Below are 26,212 nucleotides of genomic sequence, written 5' to 3' on the forward strand. Positions count from 1 at the left end.
TCCCCGCAGCGACTGAAGTGAGTTGCGCTATCAGCGATGACGTCACTCAGGTCACCCGCGGCCACTGCTCTCAGCGTGAGGACTTCTGCTGTGGGCGCGGGTAACCTCAGTGACGGCACCGCTGATAACACGTCTCACTGTGGTAACTCAGGGGATTTGCAGTCACCGGTGAGATATTCACCGGTGACCGAAATCAGGGCATGCCACACAGACAGAGCCGCGGGATGACAATGAAGTCGGGAGACGTTCATCCGACTTCATTCTGATCGTGCGGCTCTGTCTGTGTCTGCTGTCAGCGGCTATTCAGCTCTGCTACATCGCTCTGGCTGTGTCTGCTGTCAGCAGCCATGTAGCAGAGCTCAATGGCAGATGACAGCTGCTGAGGAAAAATAAGGAACACACGCATTACACACGCTAGCCAAATCATTAATTTATTCAGAAATAGCATCGCACTTGTGTTGCACTCGCACCTAACGTGAACTAAAATCAGCCAAGTTTTTTTCAGCCCAGTCGGACCGATTTTACTCGCATAGATGTGTTTCCAGCCTTATATGCGGTAACTGATGGTTCAGTTTTAGAGATGAGTGGACCAGTGGAAGTTTCAGCCAGAGTTTAGATAAAGTTCCGTTCTGGACCCGAACCTCATTGAAAGTCACTGATTGGACAGTTCAGCTCTTCGCCCACATGCAGCCAGCCATAAACAGAACACTTCCGGGGAAGGGAGGCCGGAGTTTTTCTTTCTTAAGTACACTCTACATCCGATTATGCTGTGGTTACCCCCAGTGCGTTCCATTCAAACACTGCAAGCGGCTCCCACTGAGCCAAACACAGAGTGCACCTCAGCACAGCAAGGCTCGAGTGAGTGGTTTCCATACGTAAAGCACCCAAACTCCAAACTCGAACACTCGAACTTTTTTTTTTTTTAAAGTCTGTCTTTGGAATAAACACCAAACTTTAAAGTTCGGGTTAGCTCATCCCTATTCAGTTTACACTGAATAAATATTTAAACATAGCTAAGTTTTTACTTTTTTTTCCTGAATTTATTCACATCAAACTTTTACACACAATGTAAAGCCTTAGCATAAGATTTCATTGTCAGCACATTGCTGACATTTCTGTGAATCTTATTAACTCCTTTCTTTAAAGTCAAGTTCAAAGTTAGTATGTGACTTGAGCCTGGAACCTAAGAGACATAATTCATAAACTATGATAATCTTTAACGGCTAGGATGAGCTCTCACTGAGCTCCATAGTTACCCTGTTTCTTTGGCAAACAACCAAAGTTTCCCTACTCAGTTTGTAATGTAATAAGGTCAGTAGGGGGAAACGAGTTATGTGCAAGAACTAAATACGCCTTCAACAATATCTGTAATCTGCAGGCCAGAATTAGGATACAGTTCATTATGTTAAGACAACTTGTGACTGGTCAATTCATGTTATAATTTCTTTGTTTCAACATGATAATAGTAATTATAACAGTACCTCATATGTTTTATAGACAGTGTTTCTGTTATTTTTCCTTTGCTCTGATTTGTAAAGAAAGGCTGTCTATATTACACAGAGCTATCAATATTCTTGTAACTATAATCTAGAGCCCTGGTTCCTAAAACATAAAAGCATAGCAGAACTTATTGAGAAATAACTGTCTGTGAAGAGGTTAGACCTGTGCTGGTGGAGATTTTTGTTCTTTATTTAAAGGGAACCTGTCCCCAGGTTTTTGCTGTCTAATCTGAGAGCAGCATAACATAGGGGCAAAAATCCTGATGCCAGTGATGTGTCACTTACTGGACTGCTTAGTGTAGTTTTGATTAAATCACTGTTTAATCAGCAGGAGATTATCAGTAGAAGACTACTTGGTGTGCTACCATATAGTCCAGCATATTCATGAGTAGAGTTGATCGAACCCGCCAAAATCCGGACGCGGCGGATCACTGCCGGATTGAAAAAATAGTCCAGATACGCTCCGGATTCTGGTGCCCATATAAGTCTATGGGGACCAGAATCCGGAGATTAAAAACGTTTGTGGAGGGAATAAGGGGGTAGGAGTGCGTGGTGTAGTCACCCGTGGCTGTGTCATGGCAGCAAACTCCTTCCGGGTCACACTTTTCCTTTTTGGAGCCGACAATTCAATAATCATTGTTTTGCCCGCCCACCGGCACATGTAATTGGTTGTAGTTAGACGCGCCCACTCCCTGAGGGTCAGCGTGTCAGCTGACTGCAAGCAATCACAGGTGGCAGGACGGCCGGTGGGTGGGGAAAGAAGTGCAAGGGTCTACGGGTCAGTATGGCGAACATGCATGTCTTTCAGAAACACATGCACATTCCTGTCAGAAGTGTGCGCGGCTGTGCAGATGATGCGGCTTTTCTTAAATTATTTAAATAAATAATTAAAACAAAAACCGAAGCGCGGTTTCCCCTAATTTTGATACCCAGCCAAGATAAAGCCGGCAGGGAGCTGGTATTCTCAGCCTGCAGCCGCCCGGTATTGCCGCATCTATTAGATGTGACAATCCCAGTGCTTTACCGGCTCTTCCCGTTGGCCTGGAACAGTGCTAATTGGGGTAATAAGGGGTTAATAGCAGCGCACAGCTGATACTAAGCCCTAGGTTAGTGATAGCACAGGCGTCTATGAGATACCTGCATCACACTAACCTGTAAATGAAAGTAAATAAACACAGACACAGAGAAAAATCCTTTCTTTGGAATAAAGAACAAAACACACACCCTACTTCACCTTTTTATTAACCCGCAACACTCTGCAGGGCCGTCGTAATCCACACGAGGTCCCACGCTGCTTCAGCTCTGCTACATAACACAGCCAGCTGCCATAGAGCATGACCGTTGGCTGTACAGACAATGATTGAGCCGCGATGACTACACGGCAGGCAAATACTGTCACAGGCTGGGTGCGCGTCTGCCTGCAACCAATCACAGACGAGAGAAGGGCCAGTGGGCGAGGAAAACACGGAAAGCTGTGTATATACGATGCACAGTACAAGAAGTGAATGCGCGACCCGGAAGCAGTGTGCTGCCATGACACCAAGTGTCGGTAAGTATGAAACGCTGTTTTATTTTCTTTATTTTTCAATTATATTCCCCAGTGCCGGATCCGGATCGTGCACCCAAAAGTCCGGATCTGGGTCCGGCACCCGGGCATCTTTGAAACCGCGCGGATCCGGACTTTTACAGTCTGGATCCGCTCAGCCCCATTCATGAGATCTGTATAACTGGTAGAGCTGCAGCAGAGAAAACATTGATTTTATCAAAATGACAGCAAACAGTTCAGTAAGTTACAAATTGCTGGAATCAGTGTCTCTGTCTCTACATTATGCTGTTCTTAGTTGGCGTAGCAAATCTTGGTGACAGAGTACCTTTAAGTGGACTTTTCTAGGCTTGAACAATATTGATCTTACTACAAATCGTTCATCCATCAAGTCGCATTAGCTCAACATCGAGTTGAAGGCCGTTAAAAGAAAAAAAGTTTCTAAAAGAACCAGTCCTCCTCTGCTCCTATCAAGAATTTTATGACTGAGATGTCACGTGGATCTAAGGGGTAAGGACGTTCCGTGTGGAGAGTGCCATCCCCTTGCCAAAAGACTTATTGGTCAGAAACGTTCCTTTGGGAAATTAATATGCAAATTATCTCTTCATGTAAGAAGAGCACAGGAACTCTAATGCCCCCCTATTTGAAGAAGCAACTCTTTCACTAGTCTTGCCATATGACTGGTTTGGCTTATAACCCAAGTCAAGTGGGAAGACTAGTTAAGGGGTTGATATTGACATAAAGGTAACCTGTCAGGTGCAATATGCACCCAGAAGCGTGATCTGTTCTGGGAGCACATGGCTAATCCCTGCCTAACTGTCCCTTTATCTAATAGACAAGATAAAGACATCTTTAGAAAAAGTATTTCTAAAGATACTTTATAACATGCTCATGAGGCCAGCGACTAGACAAAGGGCGTTATATCCCCCAACTAGTCCGCCCTCTTAACATGTTAGTAGGCCCACATTCTATTCAATGCAAAATCATCAGCGGTGACGAGCATACCTGTGTTCTCTGTGACTGCTGATCTGCATGCCGAGCACTTCCAGCCAAGCGCAGTAGACCTCTATGAAGCCGGTACACATACACCCGGCTTCATACTACGCATGACTGGAAGTCCCCGGCATTCAAATCAGCGGTCACAGCGAACACAGGTACGTGCATCACCGCTGGTGATGCTGCATTAAAAAGCATGTTAACATGCCCCTGTGGGCGTACTAACATGCTGAGAGGGCGGACTAGTCGTGGGATATAACGCCCTAAAGACTAGTCACTGGCCTCATTAGCATATGATAAAAAGATCTTTAGAAAAAGTATTTCTAAAAATATTTTATCTATGCTACTATAGGCTGGGACTGCTAGGCAGGGATTAGCAATATGCACCCAGAACTACTCGTGACAGGTTCCCTTTAAGTCAATATCAACCCTTTAACGAGCCTTCCCACTTGACATGGGATTTAAGTGAAACCAGTCATATGGAAAGACTAGTGAAAGAGTTGATATTGACTTGAGTATTGTTCCTTACAATAGGGGGCACTAGAGATCCAGGTTCCCTTTAAAGTAGTGCTACTTTCACTAGGTGGCACCAGAGATCAAATCCTTTTCTCTGAAGAGACAATTTGAATGAGTAGTAACAATAACATTGAAGAGAACTGCCCTGGCTGCAGTGATTGATCTTAACAATGACAATGACAATACCTTGTTGATTTGTATGCTGTTCTTTTTTACATTTTGCCTACAATAAAATAAACATGTTTGTAAAACAGTTTTTAAAAAAGCCACAGCAATTAATGCCAAGTGCAGAAAATATTGGAGTTACACTTTGAAGAAAGCAAAAGGAAACGTGAATGTCCTGCATGGAGAATATGTTTTCAGGAGAACAATATTAATTTAATCACTTTCTTATCTAGCTTTTCTTTTTTAAACATGCAATCTAATTGTTGGTATGCACCAGTTTTAAAGTGTGATTGCATTTTCAATAAACATTTGAGAATTCATAAATACAAGTCATATATTTGATTGGCGGGGACCTGAATGCTGAAGGGCACAAGCAGTTGAGTGTTGGTCTCCTTTGAGAAAGACAGACTCGCCTTCATTCGTGTAGGAGAACAGCGCTTCTCATCCTTTCATTTTAGCAATCTATGGGGGTCACAAAGCATTTGACGTGTTTCTATGGCATGTCAGAAGTATTCTGAAACTGCAGTTACACTAAAGCTGGGTTCACATAGCCGTACTGAAACTCGGGCTAGTCATGTCCTTCAAATTGCGTACGTGACAGTCTCTGTGTGCTCGTCTGCATAGCGAAGAGTCCAGGACCTTTCCACTAGTCATATGCACTAGTCTGGTCTGTAAATTGGACCAAAATAAAGCATTCTGTACATTTTTTCAAGGCAGGCCGTTGTTCCATTTGGAAAATTGGCCATATGCATAGCACAATTGCTTAAATGAGTAGATGTGTCCTCAGCGTGCCCTCTGTATCCATATAATATGCTCATCTTAATGAGCCCTTAAGCATAAACCTTCACCCATAATTCTTTGCAATAACACCAAAATGCACTTACCTGAAGGAAACATTCTCCTGTTTCCTTTTCACAGCTTCCTTTGAGTATTTGTTTTCTATTTCATTCACTAAAGTCTTCATTGCATCTTTACCTTTGGCTTTATCATTCTGTAAAACACAGCACCATATGATAAAAGTTGCTTTTATAAAATATTAACCCTTTCGCGCTAGAATCTATTTTTGCCTTCGTGCCCAAGCCAATTTTTCATTTCTGACCAGTGTCACTTTGACAGGCTAATACTCTGGAAGGCTTCAACGGATATTCTGAGACTGTTTTTCATGACATATTGTACTTCAAGATAGTGGTACATTTAGGACGATATCTTTTCTGTTTATTTGTGAAAATATTGGAAATTTGGTGAAAATTTTGCAACTTTAAGGCTATGTGCGCACTTACCAGATTTTGCCACGGATTTTCCGCGGATTTGCTGCATGTTTCGCTGCAGAAAATGTTCATAACATCTCTGCAGTGAATCACCAGCAAATCCTATGGAGAAAAAAAATCCTGTGCGCACTGGGCGGAATTTGACAGCTGCATGTTTTGCTGCGGGATTCCCGCAGCAAAAACAAGTGCATGTCACTTCTTTTCTGCACATCGCTGCGGGATTTCACTCCATTGACTCAATGTTAATCATGAAATCCCGCAGGGAATAACGCAGGCAGCAAATTCTGTGCGGTTCACTGCGTTTTTCTGCGTTATTCCCTGCGGTATTTCGCGGTTTACCGCCGGTAATGTGCATCGCTTGTCTGCGGTTTTGCAGGGAAGTGATGTCATTACAGGAAGAGGAAGCCGTGCAGAGAGTAATCACACACAGATCACACACACACAGACATCACAGACATAGAACACATAGACACAGACACATAGAACACACATAGAAAGAAAACGGAAATATAGAAAAAAAAGAACGTGTGCTCCGCTGCATATTTACCGTCCAGCCGAGGTAAGCACACAGCGGCGGCCCGGTATTCTCAGGCTGGGGAGGGAGAGGGGCAGGGATAATTTCCCCTGCCTCACTCCCCCTCCGGCAGCCGAGAATATCAGCCGCAGCTGCCCCGGCACTGTCGCATGCATTATGCGGCACTACCGGAGTGTCCTCGGCTCTTCTTGCCACCGTGTAGCAGTGGTGGCAAGGTAATACAAGGGGTTAATGATGGTGGGGGACCACCGCCATTAACTCCAGGCTTGATCATGGCAGCGTCTATGTGACAGCTGACATGATCAACCCGTAAGTAAAGTGAATAAAACACAGACACCGAAAAATCCTTTATTTTAAATAAAACCAACAAGCCTCGTTCACCCTTTTATTAACCCCTCCCGCACCAAAGCTCCGGCGTAATCCACAGGTCCGACGTCCTGCGCTGCTTCCATCCAGCCGCGACTGTCACAGACACAGCGCTGAATGAAAGCAGCAGACAGCAGAGGTAATTACCGGTCATTTCCCACGGCCGGTAATGTGAACTCACTGCCGACCGTGGGAAATGCAGCGAACTGTCCTCTATCTATCTATCCCTCTATCTGTCTGTCTATCTATCTATCCCTCTATCTATTCTTCTGTCTATCTACTATCTCAGAATTAAATGACTTTTTTTTTTCTTTTTTTTTTTTTTCAATGTGCTTTATTGCATTGAATGCAATAAAGCACATCCCAACCCGCACGCGGCAAAACCACGGCAATACCGCGAATAATACCGCGGTAAAACCGCGGCAAACCGCATGCGGTTTTCGGGTGCGGTTTCCCGCGGTTTTTTACCGCGGGTGCGGTAATCTTTGAGAGCATGCGGAATTTTCACAAGAAAATTCCATTTCCCAGTGCGCACATAGCCTAAAACGTAAAATTTTATACCCTTAAACCAGAGAGCTATGTCACACAAAATAGTTAATAAATAACATTTCCCATACTTCTACTTTACATCAATGCAATTTTTGATACATCATGTTTTTTGGTTAGGAAGTTATAAGGGTTAAAAGTTTTCAACAGCTGACATGTGTGCCTGCTAGCCGCGGGTGGAATCGCTTCCACCCGCGGCCATTAACACCTTAAATCTTGCTGCCAAAGTCTGGCAGCAAGATCTATATGCGCGCGGCCATGTTTTTTACTTACCGCCGCCCCCACCGGAAGTCATGTGCGTGATCACGTGACTATCGGTGGTTGCCATCGTAGCACAGGGTCATGTGATGACGCCTGCAGCTATGAAGTTTCACTTTCCTTTTCCCTCGGCCGCGAGCAGAGAGAAACAGAAAGTGACTGAATCTGCTGTTTACAGCTGTATAGCTGTGATCAGCAGATAGATAAGAGCGATCGGATTGCTGATCGCTATAGCACCCTAGGGGGACTAGTAAAATAAAAAAGTAAAAAAAAGTTTTAAAAAATAAAAAAAAAACAAAAAACCTAAAAGTTCAAATCACTCCCCTTTCCCCCCCATTGAAAAGGGTTAAAAAATAAATAAATATACACATATTTGGTATCGCCGCGTTCAGAAATGCCCAATCTATCAAAATATAAAATCAATTAATCTGATTGGTAAACGGCGTAGTGTCAAAAAATTCCAAACGCCAAAATTACGTTTTTTGGTCGCCGCAACTTTTACGCAAAATGCAATAACAGGCGATCAAAACGTAGCATCTCGGCAAAAATGGAACCATTAGAAACGTCAGCTCGAGACGCAAAAAATAAGCCGTCACTGAGCCATAGATCCCAAAAAATAAGAACGCTCCGTGTTTCGGAAAATGGCGCAAAAGGTGCGCCACTTTTATTGGACAAACTTGTGAATTTTTTTTAACCCCCTAGATACAAGTAAACCTATACATGTTTGGTGTCTACAAACTCACATCGACCTCAGGCATCATACCCACACATCAGTTTTATATAGTGAACACCGTGAATAAAACATCCCAAAAACTATTGTGCCATCACACTTTTTTTTGCAATTTTTCCGCATTTGGAATTTTTTTGCTGTTTTCCAGTACACCATATGGTAAAACTTATGGTTTCATTTAAAAGTACAACTTGTCCCGCAAAAAACAAGCCCTCATATGGCAAGATTGACGGAAAAATAAAAAAGTTACGGCTCTCGGAAGAAAGAGAGCAAAAAACAAAAACGCAAAAACGGAAAGTGCCCCGGGGCTGAAAGGGTTAAAGAAGTTTATTAACCCTTTAGGTTCTTCACAGGAACTAAAGCAATGCATAAGGGAAAAAAATGTTACTTTAGCCATAAAACTTTGTATTAACACAAGGATAACAAGAGAAAATGCACCTTAAAATTTGTTGTGTAATTTCTCCGGAGTATGCCGATACCACATATGTGGTGAAAATCTACTGTTTGGGAGCACGGCAGAACTCAGAAGGGAATGAGCGCCATTTGACTTTTAGAGCGCAAAATTGTCTGGAATAGATAGCTGACGCTTTGTGTTTGGAGACCCTCTGAGGTGCCTAATCAGTGGAGCTCCCCCACAAGTGACTCTATTTTTGAAACTAGAAGAAATTTTCGGTGAGCACCTTGAACCCCCAGGTGCTTCACAAAATTTTATAACGTTGAACCGTGAAAATAAAAAAATACATTTTTACCACAAAATTGTTACTTCAACCTGAAATCTTTTCTTTTCATAAAGGTAACAGGAGAAACTGCACCATAAAGTTTGTTGGGCAAATTCTCCTAAGTATGCTGATACTTCATATGCGGGGAAAATCAACTTTTTGGGACAACAGGGCTCTCAAGGCAAGGAGCACCATTTCACTGCAAAATTGCCTAAACACTGGAGCTCCCCTACAAGTGACCTAATTTTTGAAAGTAGACCCCTTTATCTAAACTCTTAGTGAGCACCTTGAACCCCCAGGTACTTCACGGGTCTTTATAAAATTGAGCCGTGAAAATGAAAAAATATATTTGTTACCACAAAAATGTTGCTTTAACCCCAAAATTTTCATTTTCTCAAAGGTCACAGGACATAATGGACCACACATTTTGTTGTCCAGTTTCTCCAGAGTACGACAATATCCAATATGTGGTCAAAAACTACATTTGAGGCACAGTGCAAAGTGAAGAAGAGAAGGAGCGCAATATTTGAGATCAGATTTTTTTGGAATGCTTTGCAGGTGGCATGTCACATTAGCAAAGCCCCTGAGGTGCCTAAACAGTGGAGCTCCCCCACAAGTGACCCCATTTTGGAAACCAGGCACTTCAAGGAATTTATCTAGATGTTTGGTGGGCACCTGGACCCCCCATGTGCTTCACAGAATTTTATAATGTTGAGCAGTGTAAATTAAAAAATACATTTTTAACTAAAATGTTGTTTTAACCCCAGATTTCCAATTTTTACAAGCAAAATACATAGGAAAAAAAGGCCCAATAATGTGTTACACAATTTCTCTTGAACGTGACAATACCTCATATGTGACTGTATAGTAATGTCTGGCTATACCACAGGACTCAGGAGGGAAAGAGCGCCATTTGATTTTTGAAGCACAGATTTTCTTAGAATAATTTGCGGACTCCATTTGCAGAGCCCCTAAAGTTCCAGAACAGAAGAAATCTCAAGTGATATTTTTGAAATTACAACCCTCTGTGAATTCATCTATGGGTGTATTGACGATTTCTGTTCAGCGGTGTCCTTTTCAAAGGAGCACAAATCTGGTTGACAGCACTTTTATGCACCCCTGAGATGGACACCGCTGGATCATAGGCACGCACAGTCCAAAATGACTCCTTCTGCCTCATTATAGGAAATGTTCAGTCTGGGGTTTCGTCTGAATCATGTTTTTCACAGGTGTACACGTAATCCCTGGTGTAAGCACACAGCGTAGAGGATACATGTAAGCCGTGCCGTATTGCGATCTTTGGGAGGTAGAATTCACAAATCAATAGCAGGTCAAGAATCGCTTTTATCTATTTTTTACACAGTTCACTGTGCAGTATAATTAACTAGATGGTTTCATTCTTCGCGTCAGTGCGATTACAGAGATACCAGATTTATATTGTTTTATTATGCTTGGCTGCTATCACACACTAAAAATGCTTTGTTTTTTTACAAATAAAAATTTCCATCAACATATATTCAGAACAATCATTTTTCTAGATATCTGCCAACATTGTCATGTGAGGGCTTGTTTTTTGTGGGACGGGTTGAAATTTCTATTGTGCCATTTTCAGGCATATAATATTTTTAGTTTTTATTCTCATTTTTGTTAGGTAGAATAAACATGAAACAGCAATTCAGGAATAGTTTTTGGGATTTTTTTAAGACATTCACTGTTTGGTAAACTAACAACACAGGTTTATTCTTCAGGTTAGTATGATTACAATGGTACTACATTTACATAATGTTTTATGTTTCACTGCTTTTGCACAATAACGGCAGAGTCACACTTGGGAGTGATTCGCGCGAGTCTCGCATTGGAATCACCCGGTGCATCCTGCCGCTCTCCGGACAGCAGCATCTCAGCTACATATAAATACATGCGGACGACCTGAACCTGTCAGGAGAGTGTGTGGCCGTGTCGGGTGATGCGATGCGAGACTTGCATGAGTTACGACGCACTCGCGAGTGTAACTTACTTGCATAAAAGCAATTTTTTTGAAAAAAGAATTGTTTTTGCATCGCTATATTCTCAGAGCTATAACTTTTTTACTTTTCAGCTAATGACGCTGTATGGCAGCTTGTTTTTTTGCGGAACAAGATGTAGTTTTTAGTAATACCATTTTCATTTACGTTGAACTTTTTTATTGCGTTTTATTCCACTTTTTTTCTGCAGTATGATGAAAAAGTAGTTTTCTTGCCACCGTTTTATTTATTTATTTTAAACTGTTCACTGAATGGGTTAAATAGTGTGACAATTTTATAGATCAGGTTGGGCCGGACGCAGCAATAACAAATATGTATACTTTTTTTTTTTTTTTTTATTTTGGTTTTTATATAAATAAATGTATTTTTTTGGTATATTTTTTCGTGATTTTTGCTTTTTACATTTAGCAGGTTTTTTTTTAATTTACCTTTTTTTTTACTTTTTTTTTTACTAAAGGCTACTTTACACACTGCGATATCGGTCCCGATATCGCTAGTGTGGGTACCCGCCCCCATCTGTTGCGCGACACGGGCATATCGCTGCCCGTGCCGCACAACATCGCCCAGAGCCGTCACACATACTTACCTGTCCGGCGACGTCGCTGTGACCGGCGAACCGCCTCCTTTCTAAGGGGGCGGTCCGTGCGGCGTCACAGCGACGTCACTGAAACGTCACTGAACCGCCGCCCAATAGCAGCGGAGGGGCGGAGATGAGCGGGACGTAACATCCCGCCCACCTCCTTCCTTCCGCATAGCGGCCGGGAGGCAGGTAAGGAGAGGTTCCTCGTTCCTGCGGCGTCACACGCAGCGATGTGTGCTGCCGCAGGAACGAGGAACAACCTCGTTACTGCTGTAGTAACGAGATTTGAGAATGGACCCCCGTGTCGCCGATTAGCGATTTTGCACGTTTTTGCAACGATGCAAAATCGCTTATCGATGTCACACGCAACGGCATCGCTAATGCGGCCGGATGTGCGTCACGAATTCCGTGAGCCCAACGACTCCGCATTAGCGATGTCGTAGCGTGTAAAGCCCGCTTTAGTCTATATATAACTTTTCTTAATCTGATCACTGGCATATACACTGCTATTCACCAGCATAGCAATGTATTATATACCGAGATTCTCTCCGCCTTGACCTTCTTGATCACCCTCGGGATGAGAGGAGCGAAGGAAATATGTAAAGGGGCCGTAACTAGGACCACGACAGGACCAGATCGTCGGAGCCTATTGCCTGCGGGTCGCGGGAGCGAGCTATGAAGGTGTGAACCTTGGCATTCTAACGAGATGCCATGAGATCCATGTCCGGGGGACCCCACCTGTGACAATTCTGTTGGAAAACCACGTCGTGGAGGGACCACTCTCCTGCTGCCAGATCTTGTCGGATAAGGAAGTCCACGGCCCAGTTTTCGACCCTGGGATGTGAACCGCGGAAAGGAGTGCTTCTCTGCCCAAGAAGGATCTTGGTGACTTGATGATTTACACTGTGTACAGAATTATTAGGCAAATGAGCATTTTGATCACATGATACCTTTTATACATGTTGTCCTACTCCAAGCTGTATAGGCTTGAGAGACAACTACCAATTAAGTAAATCAGGTGATGTGCATCTCTGTAATGAGGAGGGGTGTGGTGTAATGACATCAACACCCTATATAAGGTGTGCTTAATTATTAGGCAACTTCCTTTCCTTTGGAAAAATCTGTCAGAAGAGAGATTTGACGGGCTCTGAAAAGTCAAAATTTGTGAGATGTCTTGCAGAGGGAGGCAGCAGTCTTAAAATTGCCAAACTTTTGAAGCATGATCACCGAACAATCAAGTATTTTATGGCAAATAGCCAACAGGGTTGCAAGAAGCGTGTTGGGCAAAAAAGGCGCAAAATAACTGCTCATGAATTGAAGAAAATCAAGCGCGAAGCTGCCAAGATGCCATTTGCCACCAGTTTGGTCATATTTCAGAGTTGCAACGTTACTGGAGTATCAAAAAGCACAAGGTGTGCCATACTCAGGGACATGGCCAAGCTAAGGAAGGCTGAAAAACGACCACCTTTGAACAAGAAACATAAGATAAAACGTCAAGACTGGGCCAAGAAATATCTTAAGACTGATTTTTCAAAAGTTTTATGGACCGATGAAATGAGAGTGACTCTTGATGGGCCAGATGGATGGGCCAGAAACTGGATCAGTAAAGGGCTGAGAGCTCCACTCCGACTCAGATGCCAGCAAGGTGGAGGTGGGGTACTGGTATGGGCTGGTATCATCAAAGATGAACTTGTGGGACCTTTTCGAGTTGAGGATGGAGTGAAGCTCAACTCCCAGACCTACTTTCTGAGTTTCTGGAAGACAACTTCTTCAAGCAGTGGTACAGTAAGAAGTCGGTATCGTTCATGAAAAACATGATTTTCATGCAGGACAATGCTCCATCACATGCATCCAACTACTCCACAGCGTGGCTGGCCAATAAAGGTCTAAAAGATGAAAAAATAATGACATGGCCCCCTTGTTCACCTGATCTGAGCCCCATAGAGAACCTATGGTCCCTCATAAAATGTGAGATCTACAGGGAGGGAAAACAGTATACCTCTCAGAACAGTGTCTGGGAGGCTGTGGTGGCTGCTGAATGGAATGCAGATCAAGCAACTGACAGAATCTATGGATGGTAGGCTGCTGAGTGTAATCATAAAGAAAGATGGCTATATTGGTCACTAATTCTTTGGGGTTTTGGTTTTGCATGTCAGAAATGTTTATTTCTAAATTTTGTGCACTTATGTTGGTTTACCTGGTGAAAATAAACAAGTGAGATGGGAACATATTTGGTTTTTATTAAGTTGCCTAATAATTCTGCACAGTAAGGGGTACTTTGCACACTACGACATCGCAGGTGCGATGTCGGTGGGGTCAATCGAAAGTGACGCACATCCGGCGTGGCTGTCGACATCGCAGTATGTGAATCCTTTTACATACAATTAACGAGCGCAAAAGCGTCGTTATCGTATGATCGGTGTAGGGTCCGACATTTCCATAATTTCGCAGCAGCGACGGTACAATGTTGTTCCTCGTTCCAGCAGGCAGCACACATCGCTGTGTGTGAAGTCGCAGGAGCGAGGAACATCTCCTACCTGCGTCCCGGCTGCAATGCGGAAGGAAGGAGGTGGGCGGGATGTTTACATCCCGCTCATCTCCGCCCCTCCGTTCCTATTGGCCGCCTGCCGTGTGACGTCGCAGTGACGCCGCACGACCCGCCCCCTTAATAAGGAGGCGGTTCGCCGGCCAGAGCGACGTCGCACGGCAGGTGAGTGTATGTGAAGCTGCCGTAGCGATAATATTCGCTACGACAGCTATCACAATGATATCGCAGCTGCGACGGGGGCGGGGGCTATCGCGCTCGGCATCGCAGCATCGGCTTGCGATGTCGTAGTGTGCAAAGTACCCCTTAGCCTAATACTTGGTTGCACAACCTTTAGCCAAAATAACTGCGAACAACTGCTTCCGGTAACCATCAATGAGTTTCTTACAATGCTCTGCTGGAATTTTAAATTTGAAGCCGTAGGAGCGAGGAACATCACCTTACCTGCATCCCGGCTGCAATGCGGAAGGAAGAAGGTGGGTGGGATATTTACGTCCCGTTCATCTCCGCCCCACCGCTCCTATTGGCCGCCTGCCGTGTGACGTCGCTGTGATACCACACGACCCGCCCCCTTAGGAAGGAGGCGGTTCGCCGGCCAGAGCGACGTTGCAGGTAAGTGCATGTGAAGCTGCCGTAGCGATAATGTTCGCTACGGCAGCAATCACAAGATATCGCTGCTGCGACGGGGGCGGGGACTATCGCGCTCGGCATCGCAGCATCGGCTTGCGATGTCGTAGTGTGCAAAGTACCCCTAATAGTTACCTGCACAAACAGATATCCTCCTAAAATAGCCAAATCTAAAAAAACCCACTCCAACTTCCAAAAATATTAAGCTTTGATATTTATGAGTCTTTTGGGTTGATTGAGAACATAGTTCTTGTTCAATAATAAAAAAAATCCTCTAAAATACAACTTGCCTAATAATTCTGCACAAGGTGTACTGTCAGTATCAGGCTGCAGATTGCCTGTCAGACCCTGCTGCAGGCTGGGTCTGACAGGACACTGTACATGGCAGACCTGGAGGTCATCATGTGACCTCCAGCTGCCATGACAACCCTCGGTTACCCCGGGATCATGTCAGCAGGGAGCCGGAGATGTAAGAGAAGAAGCTCACTGCTTCTCTCTAAGGCCATGTGCGCACGTAAGTGCGTTCTGCACCGCAGCGTTTAGTCACTGCTTGTGTGATTTAGAACGCAGCTGAAAAGCTGTGTTCTGAAAATTTGGTGTATGCAGAATTCATGCAGATTTCGTGTGTTCTGGATGCTGCCTCTCCCATAGACAGAGTAGAGAAAGCATCCAGAACGCACAAAACAATTGACATGTTACTTCTTTGAACACATGCAAAACGCTGACAGCATGCATAACGCTGCGTTCTAAAAAGCAACGTGTGGATGGAATTTGCACAATCTACATAGATTGTGCAGGGGACGCAGGACACATGCTTTGACGCTGCGGTGCAGAACGCAGCGTGAAAGCATGTAATTACGCTACGTGCGCACATGGCCTCAATTCTATGAGCCGCGATCATTATTGAGATAGAAGATCACAAGAGGTTAATATCATCAGCATCTGATCCAATCACGTCCCAAAGAAGTCTTTGGTCAGAACTACTGTTCTGCACCGGAAACCCGGGCGATTGCAGCACACAAAGGCGGATCGAAATTAAACGTCGGCGCTACACAAAGCCCAGCAAGCGTCGCCATTTATTTACCATTGGCGGTCGAAAACAGATTAAACTATTAAGGCCCCGTCACACACAGAGATAAATCTTTGGCAGATCTGTGGTTGCAGTGAAATCATGGACATATTGTTCCATTTGTTCACAGCCACAAACCTGGCACTGATTGTCCAAAATTTCACTGCAACCACAGATCTGCTGCAGATTTATCTCTGTGTGTGACAGGGCCTTTAGCCAAACTAATTTTACAGAGATGATAAATCGACATTTCCTTTTGTTATCAGGATTAAAGGGTACTTTACACGCTGCGATATCGGTACCGATATCGCTAGCGAGCGTACCCGCCCCCGTCGGTTGTGCGTCACGGGCAAATCGCTGCCCGTGGCGCACAACATCGCTAACACCCGTCAAATGGACTTACCTTTCCTGCGACGTCGCTCTGGCCGGTGATCCGCCTCCTTTCTAAGGGGGCGGTCCGTGCGGTGTCACAGCGACGTCACAGGGCAGCCGTCCAATAGAAGAGGAGGGGCGGAGATGAACGGCTGGAACACGCCGCCCACCTTCTTCCTTCCTCATTGCCGGTGGATGGAGGTAAGGAGATGTTCGTCGCTCCAGCGGTGTCACACATAGCGATGCGTGCTGCCGCAGGAACAAGGAACAACATCGCTACTGACCAGACAACGATTTTTCATAAATAAATGACCTCTCTCAGACAAATGATTTTTGCCTCTTTTGTGATCGTTTAAAGGAGTTGCCCGACATAAACTCAAAAATTTTTGGTAAGTTAATCTGTGCTGTATTGTCATATAAAACACCCCTACATTGTTATTTTTTGTTTTCTAACTTTTGTTCCTCTTGAATTATGACTTTATTCTCTGCAGCTCTTTGTTTACATTCAGCTCCAGCAAACATGATAACTTCCCGTGCCAGTCAGAGCTGGCACCGCCCAGCCTCAGTATCCAGCCCCACCCCCTGCCAGCCTCTCCCCCTGCCCGCCCTCTGCACACACATTCCCTGTCAGTATTGTGCCCCAGCACCAGACCTGTTATCACTCTAGCATTGAAAATAACAGCCCCACATAGGGCTCTGCACCCCCCACCACATCGGGCTCTGCACTCCCCACACACACATCTGCCTCTGCACCGCACACACACATAGGGCTCTGCACCGCCCAGCACATCGCGCTCTGCACTCCCCACACACACATCGGGCTCTGCACCGCACACACACATAGGGCTCTGCACCGCCCACCACATCAGGCTGTGCACTCCCCACACACACATCGGGCTCTGCACCCCACACACACATCGGGCTCTGCAAACCCCCCACACACAAACACACACGGCGCTCTGTACCGCCCCCCCCCACCATCGTTCTGCACCGTACCCCTACCCTACCCTCATAGGGAACACATATAGGGAATACATATTTACCCCTCCTCGGTCCCCACCGCTCCTGCACGTTCATCCGCTGTCTGGTCTGGACATATCAGCACAGTAGTGACGTCACCGCTGTCCTGAACTGTCAGACACAGACAGCGGGACAGTGATGAGAAGCAACGCTCCCTCTAATCAGTGCTTTCAAATGTATCGATCACAGATGCTGCTGATACATTTGATTGTGCGATCCTGAGCAGGGGGCTCAAGGCTGGCGGTGACACCACGGCAGCCGCAGGCAGGCCCCTCCCCTCAGCTCACGGGTCCCACAGCACTGCCGGGGAGGTTGCGTGGAGAGTAGGGGGTGCGGGGGAATGTGTGGGAAGGTGCAGTGAAGGGGGGCGGGGACTCCACGCACTGTACCCGCCCAGCAGGGCGGCAACATGCTGTTCCCAGATTTGCAGGTCCTGCCCATGTTGACATGAAATGACCGGAAGCAGCACAATCGCGGCAGGAGCGGTCACATGATCGCTGTGAGCCGGGGGGAGAGGAGCTGACAGCAGGGCAGGTAAGTGGTCTCTATCTACTTACCTGCCCCAATGTAGCCCAATAGGGAAATAATAAAAAAAAGTCAAAATAAGCCGGATAACCCCTTTAAGGTCGCTCCAGCCTGTCACATGCTGCGATGTCACTAACGATGCCGGATGTGCGTCACAAACACTGTGACCCTGACGATATATCGTTAGCGATGTCGCAGCATGTAAATGGCCCTTTAGGCTATGTGCGCACATTGCGTTCAATTACGCAGCGTGTAAGTCACTGCCTGTGCCTCTCAGAACGCAGCCGAAAAAGCTGCGTTCTGAGACACATTCGGTAGAACGCAACGTGCGCACATTCCTGGAGAATTCATTCGTTCTGGATGCTTGTTCTGTCATGGACAAGAGTGGGAAAAGCATCCAGAACGCACATTTTCCACTCGGCTCTGCAGCATCCCCATAGACTTGCAGCAGAGCCGAATGGGACCGCACTGTCAAAAAGAGCATGGCTGGCTGTGAGACAGAGCCGCGTGATCAGAATGAACTCGGATGAACTTCACCCGACTTCATTGTGATCGTGCGGCTCTGTGCGTGTGCTGCGACTTGATATGCGGTCACACGTGAAGGACTCACCTGTGATCACAAATCCCATGAGTGACTGCAGTGAGCCGCACGATCAGCTGTGCTTTCACTCAGGTTACTCACGGCCACAGCTGCAGTCCTCCACCTGAGAGCGGTGGCCGCAGGTAACCTCAGTGACAGCACAGCTGATCGCGCGACACACTACAGTTGCTGCATGGAGCTCACAGGAGCGGCGGTGTTCTACTACCGGTCCTGTCAGTTTCCGATGTAGCAGAGCTGAAAGTGTCGAGGGACCTTGCGTGGATTACGTCGGACCTGGAGGTGTTTTTGAGGGATTAATAAATTAGTGAAAGAGGGGTTTTTTTTGTCTTTCATTACAAATATAGGATTTTTTGGATGTGTGTGTTTATTTTCTTTAACTTACAATTAATCATGGAAGGTATCTCGGGGAGACGCCTGCCATGATTAACCTAGGACTTAGTGGCAGCTATGGGCTGCTGCCATTAACTCCGTATTACCCCGTTTGCAACCACACCAGAGCAATTCGGGATGAACCGAGTAGAGTCCCGGGACTGTTGCATCTAATGGATGTGGCAATTCCGGGCGGCTCCTGGCTGATATTGTTAGGCTGGGGGGCTCCCCATAATGTGGAGCTCCCCATCCTGAGAATACCAGCCTTCAGCCGTGTGGCTTTACCCTTGCTAGTATCCAAATTGGGGGGGACCACACGTCTTTTTTTAATTATTTATATATTTTTTTAACTGCTCGATATAGACACACCCACCGGCGGCTGTGATTAGTTGCAGTGAGACAGCTGTCACCTAGCGTGGGGGCGTGTCTGACTGCAACCAATCATAGGCGCCGGTGGGTTGAGGAAGCAGGGAATACGTGATGGATTAATGAGCGGCCGGCATTTTCAAAAGAAAAGCCGCCACAGTGTGAATGCCGTGCAGCGCCGCGCCGGTGATCGTGGATCAGTGAGTGTGAGAGAGGGGGTGGGAGGGAGAAACCGACATGGACAGAGAGAGAGAGAGACAGAGACAGAGAGAGAGACCGACCGACAGACCGACCGAGTGAGAAACACTGAAACACCTGTGTTTATGTCAAAAACACATGCAGATCACTAGTAAAAAGCAAGTGAAACACATTCTTTCTTGAAAAATGTGCGTTTAGACATTTCTCATTGACTTGTTATTAAAACGCTGCAAAAATGGCAAAAACAATTGACATGTTGCTTCTTCAAACGCAGGCATTTTGACAAAATTTGCGCAACTAAAATGCAGCGTTTGTAAATGCATCATGTGTACAAGAAAGCCCTATTTTCCATAGACTTTGCCTGGAAATCAAAACGCATGCAATTTTGCATTAAAACGCTGCAGCTCAAAACACTGCTGAAACGCATGAAAAAAAGCAAAGTGCGCACATAGCCTTATACTGAAGAGAGAAGTTAATGATACATTATGCAGTATATTCCAATAAATATATTCCAATGTAATATATGTGTAGAAATCTACATTAGGCCCCCTTCACACGTCCGTGATACACGTGCGTGTTTGGTCCGTTTCCGTATATACCGGAGACACGGCCAAACGTGCACCAATGTTAATCTATGATTGTGGTCACACGTGCGTTATTTCATTATGTACGTGTGTCCGTGATCCGTATGTGTTTGCGTTTTGCACGGATGCATGTCCGTTATCTGCACGGAGCACGCACACGTGGACACAATGAAAGTCTATGGGTATGTGCACACACGTTAGTAAACACGTATGCATCTACCTATAGTCCGTGTCCGTTTGGTGTTTTTATTTCTAGTGATGTCGGCTATTCTTTCTATTTCTGTGTATGTCGGTCAATCTCCCTGAGTCCGTCGGTCGGTCTCTCTGTCTCTCTGTCGGTCTCTCTGTCTGTCTGTCCCTCTCTCACAGTCTATCGGTCAGTTTCCCCCCCTCTCTCATACTTACCGTTCCTCGATCCCCGGCGCGGCACTGCACGGCTTTCTCACTGCTGCGGCGGCTTTTACTATTTTGAAAAAGCCGGCCGCTCATTAAACAATCTCTTATTCCCTGCTTTCCCCGCCCACCGGCACCTATGATTGGTTACAGTGAGACACGCCCCCACACTGAGTGACAGGTGCCTCACTGCACCCAATCACAGCAGCCGGTGGGCGTGTCTATACTGTGCAGTAAAATAAATAAATAAATAATTAAAAAAGCCCAAAAAGCCCTCCATGTCCGGCGTCATCCAGGATGGTCCAGCGTCGCATCCAGCTCTGCTGCATGGAGGTGACCGGAGCTGCAGCAGACACAGCCGCTCCTGTCACCTCCACGCAGCTAATGAAGACAGCCGTGCGATCAGCTGAGCTGTCACTGAGGTTACCCGCTGTTACTGGATCCAGTGACAGCGGGTAACCTCAGTGACTGCTCAGCTGATCGCGCTACTCACCTCATTTGCTGCGTGGAAGTGACCGGAGCGGCGGTGTCTTCTGCAGCTCCGGTCACCTCCATGCAGCAGCGCTGGATGCGACGCTGGAGCATCCTGGATTCCGGCGGACATGGAGGGCTTTTTGGGGCTGATTAAAGTGGTGAACCAGGGTATATGTGTGTGTTTTTTATTTCTAATAAAGGATTTTTTTCTGGTGTGTGTGTGTTTATTTACTGTAATTTACAGATTAATCATGGAGGGTATCTCGGGGAGACGCCTGACATGATTAATCTAGGATTTAGTGGCAGCTATGGGCTGCCAATAACTCCTTATTACCCCGATTTGCCAAAGCACCAGGGCAAATCGGGAAGAGCCGGGTACAGCCCCAGAACTGTCGCATATAATGTATGCGGCAATTCTGGGCGGCTGCTGACTGATATTGTTAGGGTGGGGGGCTCCCCATAACGTGGAGCTCCCCATCCTGAGAATACCAGCCTTCAGCCGTATGGCTTTATCTGGCTGGCATTAAAATTGGGGGGGACCGCACGCCGTTTTTTTTTAATTATTTATTTATTTATTTTACTGCACAGTATAGACACGCCCACCGGCTGCTGTGATTGGGAGCAGTGAGGCACCTGTCACTCAGTGTGGGGGCGTGTCTCACTGCAACCAATCATAGGCGCCAGTGGGCGGGGAAAGCAGGGAATAGGAGATTGTTTAATGAGCGGCCGGCTTTTTCAAAATAGTAAAAGCCGCCGCAGCAGTGTGAATGCCGTGCAGCGCCGCGCCGGGGATCGAGGAACGGTGAGTATGAGAGAGGGGGGGAAACTTCAGTCACTCGGGGGATTAGCGGTCATCGGTGAATCCTTCACAGGTGACCGCTAATCAGTACTAGACACAGACAGAGCCGCGGTATGAGGATGAAGTCGCGTGAAGTTCACCCGAGTTCATTCTCATCGCGCAACTCTGTCTGCTGTCAGCCGACATTTATAAACGACATTGTGCATCACACACACGGACATTCCACACGGACATTCCACGTACACATACACGTTAATTCCACACGCACACACGGACGTTCTACACACAAACACGGCTAGCATACGCAATTCACACAGGTGCCACACGGACCATAAAAACGGACAGAAAAACGGGACACGGACCCGAAAAACGGCCCGTAACACACGTGCGTGTTTTTCACGGACGTGTGAAGGGGGCCTTAAATGAAGCTCTACGTACAGTGCTGGCCAAAGTATTGGCACCCCTGCAATTCTGTCAGATAATACTCAGTTTCTTCCTGAAAATGATTGCAATCACACATTTTTTGGTATTATTATCTTCATTTGTCTTCAATGGAAAAAAAAAAATAATGTCATAAAGCCAAATTGGACAAAATTCCACACCAAACATAAAAAGGGGGTGGACAAAAGTATTGTCACTGTTTGAAAAATCATGTGATGCTTCTCTAATTTGTGCAATTAACAGCACCTGTAACTTACCTGTGGCACCTAACAGGTATTGGTAATAACTAAATCACACTTGCAGCCAGTTGACACGGATTAAAGTTGACTCAACCTCTGTCCTGTGTCCTTGTGTGTACCACATTGAGCATGGAGAAAAAAAAGAAGACCAAAGAACTGTCTGAGGACTTGAGAATCCAAATTGTGAGAAAGCATGAGCAATCTCAAGGCTACAAGTCCATCTCCAAAGACCTTAAAGTTCCTGTGTCTACGGTGCGCAGTGTCATCAAGAAGTTTAAAGCCCATGGCACTGTGGCTAACCTCCCTAGATGTGGAAGGAAAAGAAAAATTGACGAGAGATTTCAACGCAAGATTGTGCGGATGGTGGATAAAGAACCTCGACTAACATCCAAACAAGTTCAAGCTGCCCTGCAGTCCGAGGGTACAACAGTGTCAACCCGTACTATCCGTCTGCATCTGAATGAAAAGGGACTGTATGGTAGGATACCCAGGAAGACCCCACTTCTTACCTCGAGACATAAAAAAGCCAGGCTGGAGTTTGCCAAAACTTACCTGAGAAAGCCTCAAACGTTTTGGAAGAATTTTCTCTGGTCAGGTGAGACAAAAGTAGAGCTTTTTGGGAAAAGCCATCAACATAGAGTTAACAGGAAAAAAAGAGGCATTCAAAGAAAAGAACACGGTCCCTACAGTCAAACATGGCGGAGGTTCCCTGATGTTTTGGGGTTGCTTTGCTGCCTCTGGCACTGGACTGCTTGACCATGTGCATGGCATTATGAAGTCTGAAGACTACCAACAAATTTTGCAGCATAATGTAGGGCCCAGTGTGAGAAAGCTGGGTCTTCCTCAGAGGTCATGAGTCTTCCAGCAGGACAATGACCCAAAACACACTTCAGAAAGCACTAGAAAATGGTTTGATAGAAAGCACTGGAGACTACTAAAGTGGCCAGCAATGAGTCCAGACCTGAATCCCATAGAACACCTGTGGAGAGATCTCAAAATAGCAGTTTGGAGAAGGCACCCTTCAAATCTCAGGGACCTGGAGCAGTTTGCCAAAGAAGAATGGTTTAAAATTCCAGCAGAGCATTGTAAGAAACTCATTGATGGTTACCGGAAGCAGTTGTTCACAGTTATTTTGGCTAAAGGTTGTGCAACCAAGTATTAGGCTAAGGGGTACTTTGCACACTACGACATCGCAAGCCGATGCTGCGATGCCGAGCGCGATAGCCCCCGCCCCCGTCGCAGCTGCGATATCATTGTGATAGCTGCCGTAGCGAATATTATCGCTACGGCAGCTTCACATACACTCACCTGCCGTGCGACGTCGCTCTGGCCGGCGAACCGCCTCCTTATTAAGGGGGCGGGTCGTGCGGCGTCACTGCGACGTCACATGGCAGGCGGCCAATAGGAGCGGAGGGGCGGAGATGAGCGGGATGTAAACATCCCGCCCACCTCCTTCCTTCCGCATTGCAGCCGGGACGCAGGTAGGAGATGTTCCTCGCTCCTGCGACTTCACACACAGCGATGTGTGCTGCCGCTGGAGCGAGGAACAACATTGGACCGTCGCGTCAGCGTAATTATTGAATTCGCCGACGCTACACCGATGATACGATTACGACGCGTTTACGCTCGTTAATCGTATCATCTAGGATTTACACACTACGATGTCGAGAGCGACGCAGGAAGTGCATCACTTTCGACATGACCCCACCGACATCGCACCTGCGATGTCTTAGGCTATGTGCACACGCTGCGGAAAATGCGCGGATTTTGCCGCGGATTTCTCGCGGAAAAGCCGTGGATTTTCCGAAAATCTGCAGCACAGCTACTCCCCAGCCATTTCTATGGCATTTGGGAAATACTGTGCCCACGCTGCGGATTTTTCCGCAGCGGAAATCGTGCGGATTTCCGTGCGGAAAAATCTGCAGCATGTCAATTATTGTAGCGGATTTCTCCACAGGGTCCCATATACTTACCTGCCTTGATAGAGACCCGAGTCACTTTCTCCGTCCGGTGTAGCGGCAGCAGCGTGGTGGATCCAGCCGGGTACAGGAAGGAAGAGGTGGGCGGAGCCTGCACGAGCTTCGGTCATGTGACAGCCGGAGCTAGTTCAGGCCCGCCCACCTCCAGCACAGTGAAACCAGACACTGCCTGACAGGGACCCGGCCGCCGGAAAGCGAGGTGCTGCATGATGGAGGTAAGTATAAACTTCCCCGATCACGGCAGCACTTGTTCTGCATTGAGGATGCAGTGCCGAAGCCATGGCACTGTATCCTCAATGCAGAATGCCCGCAGCATATCCGCACGACATTCCGCAGCATGGAAACAGACAAAAGTTGTGGTGCTGTTTCCTGGGAGCACCTGCGGAATGTCGTGCGGATATATCCGCAGGACACTTTCCCCGTGGGCACATAGCCTTAGTGTGCAAAGTACCCCTAAGGGTGCCACTACTTTTGTCTGGCCCATTTTTGAAGTTTTGTGTGAAATGATCAATGATTTGATTTTTGTTTCATTCTCTTTTGTGTTTTTTTTATTGCAAGCAAAATAAATGAAGATAATAATACCAAAGAATTTGTGATTTAAATCATTTTCAAGAAGAAACTGAGTATTATCTGACAGAATTGCAGGGGTGCCAATACTTTTGGCTAGCACTGTGAGTAGATTACCTATCTGAGTTAAGTTCACATACAGATATAAGGAGAATATTGAGACGTTCTAAACAGATTTCAGCCATTGATATCCATCTGTGAGGGTACATCAGAATAATTGATGTTTGTAAGTGGATATTTTCATTTGACAGATTTGCTACAGAAATATCTGCTACTGAATATCTGTTCAATTCATTGAATATGGCTGTACTTCCAGCAAGTGCAGTGACGTCTGCAATCACTATTCATTTTAAAGGGAATCTGTCAGCAGTTTTTGGTATACAGTCATGGCCAAAAGTGTTGGCACAATTGAAATTGTTCAAGAAAATGAAGGATTTCTCCAAGAAAATTATTGCAATTAAATGTTTTGTCATAGACATTTCTATTTCCTTTGTATGTATTGGAACAACACATAAAAAGATAGAGGGGAAAAAAAGGCAAACTAGACATAATTTTACAAAAAAAACCTAAAATATGGGCTGAACAAAATTGTTGGCATCTTTCAACATTGTGGGTAGGCAACTTTGTTTCAAGCATGTGATGCCCGTTCAAACTCACCTGTGGAAAGTAACAGTTGTGGATGATATGAAATCACGCCTTCAATAAGATATAAAGGAGAGAACTTGACGCAATATTTGCATTCTGTGTCTGTATGCCACACTAGGCATGGTGAACAGAAAGAGGAAAACTCTGAGGACTTGAGAACCAAAATTGTTAAAAAATATCAACAATCTGAAGTCGATCAACAGAGATCTTGATGTTCCTTTGTCCACGGAGCGCAACATAATCAAGAGGTTTACACCCATGGCACTGTATGACCGGGAGTGTAGATCAGGAACCCTCCAGGATCAGGCTGGTAGCGATCAGTAATGTGCAGAGGAAAAAAAAAAAAAAAAACTTTCAGCGTTGATTCTGAGTGAGCTCCTGTTACGGAGTGCTCAGCAAATTAGTGCTTGTAATTGCGCCAACCTCTGAGGGGGACCTCGGTGCGGGGTACTGTGAGAGTCTATCCCAGCACAGTAGAGCAAGCTCCCGGTCTACCGGGCGCGATGCTGCTGCTGGATGCCTCAGCCGTCGGCGCCTTCAACACAGCAAAGCGCTCAATGCAGGACACGCAGAAGCAGGAGGGGTGACATCACCACTGAGTACGGCAGCCTGCAAGGGCCAATCGAATGCATTTCAAAACTGACTCGTTTCTTC

At 46.0% G+C, this 26,212-nt stretch overlaps 1 protein-coding gene across 3 annotated transcripts in view; it reads right to left on the reverse strand.

The window, feature by feature from the left end:
• The window catches only part of SYCP2 (synaptonemal complex protein 2), a 398,741-nt gene that overhangs the window by 160,135 nt on the left and 212,394 nt on the right, over positions 1-26,212 (reverse strand). For all 3 annotated transcript variants that reach the window (XM_075347762.1, XM_075347763.1, XM_075347760.1), the window contains 2 exons: positions 5,604-5,710; positions 4,741-4,777 (listed from right to left, as the gene is read on the reverse strand). In XM_075347762.1, coding sequence (XP_075203877.1) covers positions 4,741-4,777; positions 5,604-5,710 — 144 coding nt within the window. The remainder of the gene's footprint in view (positions 1-4,740; positions 4,778-5,603; positions 5,711-26,212) is intronic.

The sequence above is a fragment of the Anomaloglossus baeobatrachus genome, chromosome 5 (genome assembly GCF_048569485.1).
Source record: "Anomaloglossus baeobatrachus isolate aAnoBae1 chromosome 5, aAnoBae1.hap1, whole genome shotgun sequence".
Classification (NCBI taxonomy): domain Eukaryota; kingdom Metazoa; phylum Chordata; class Amphibia; order Anura; family Aromobatidae; genus Anomaloglossus; species Anomaloglossus baeobatrachus.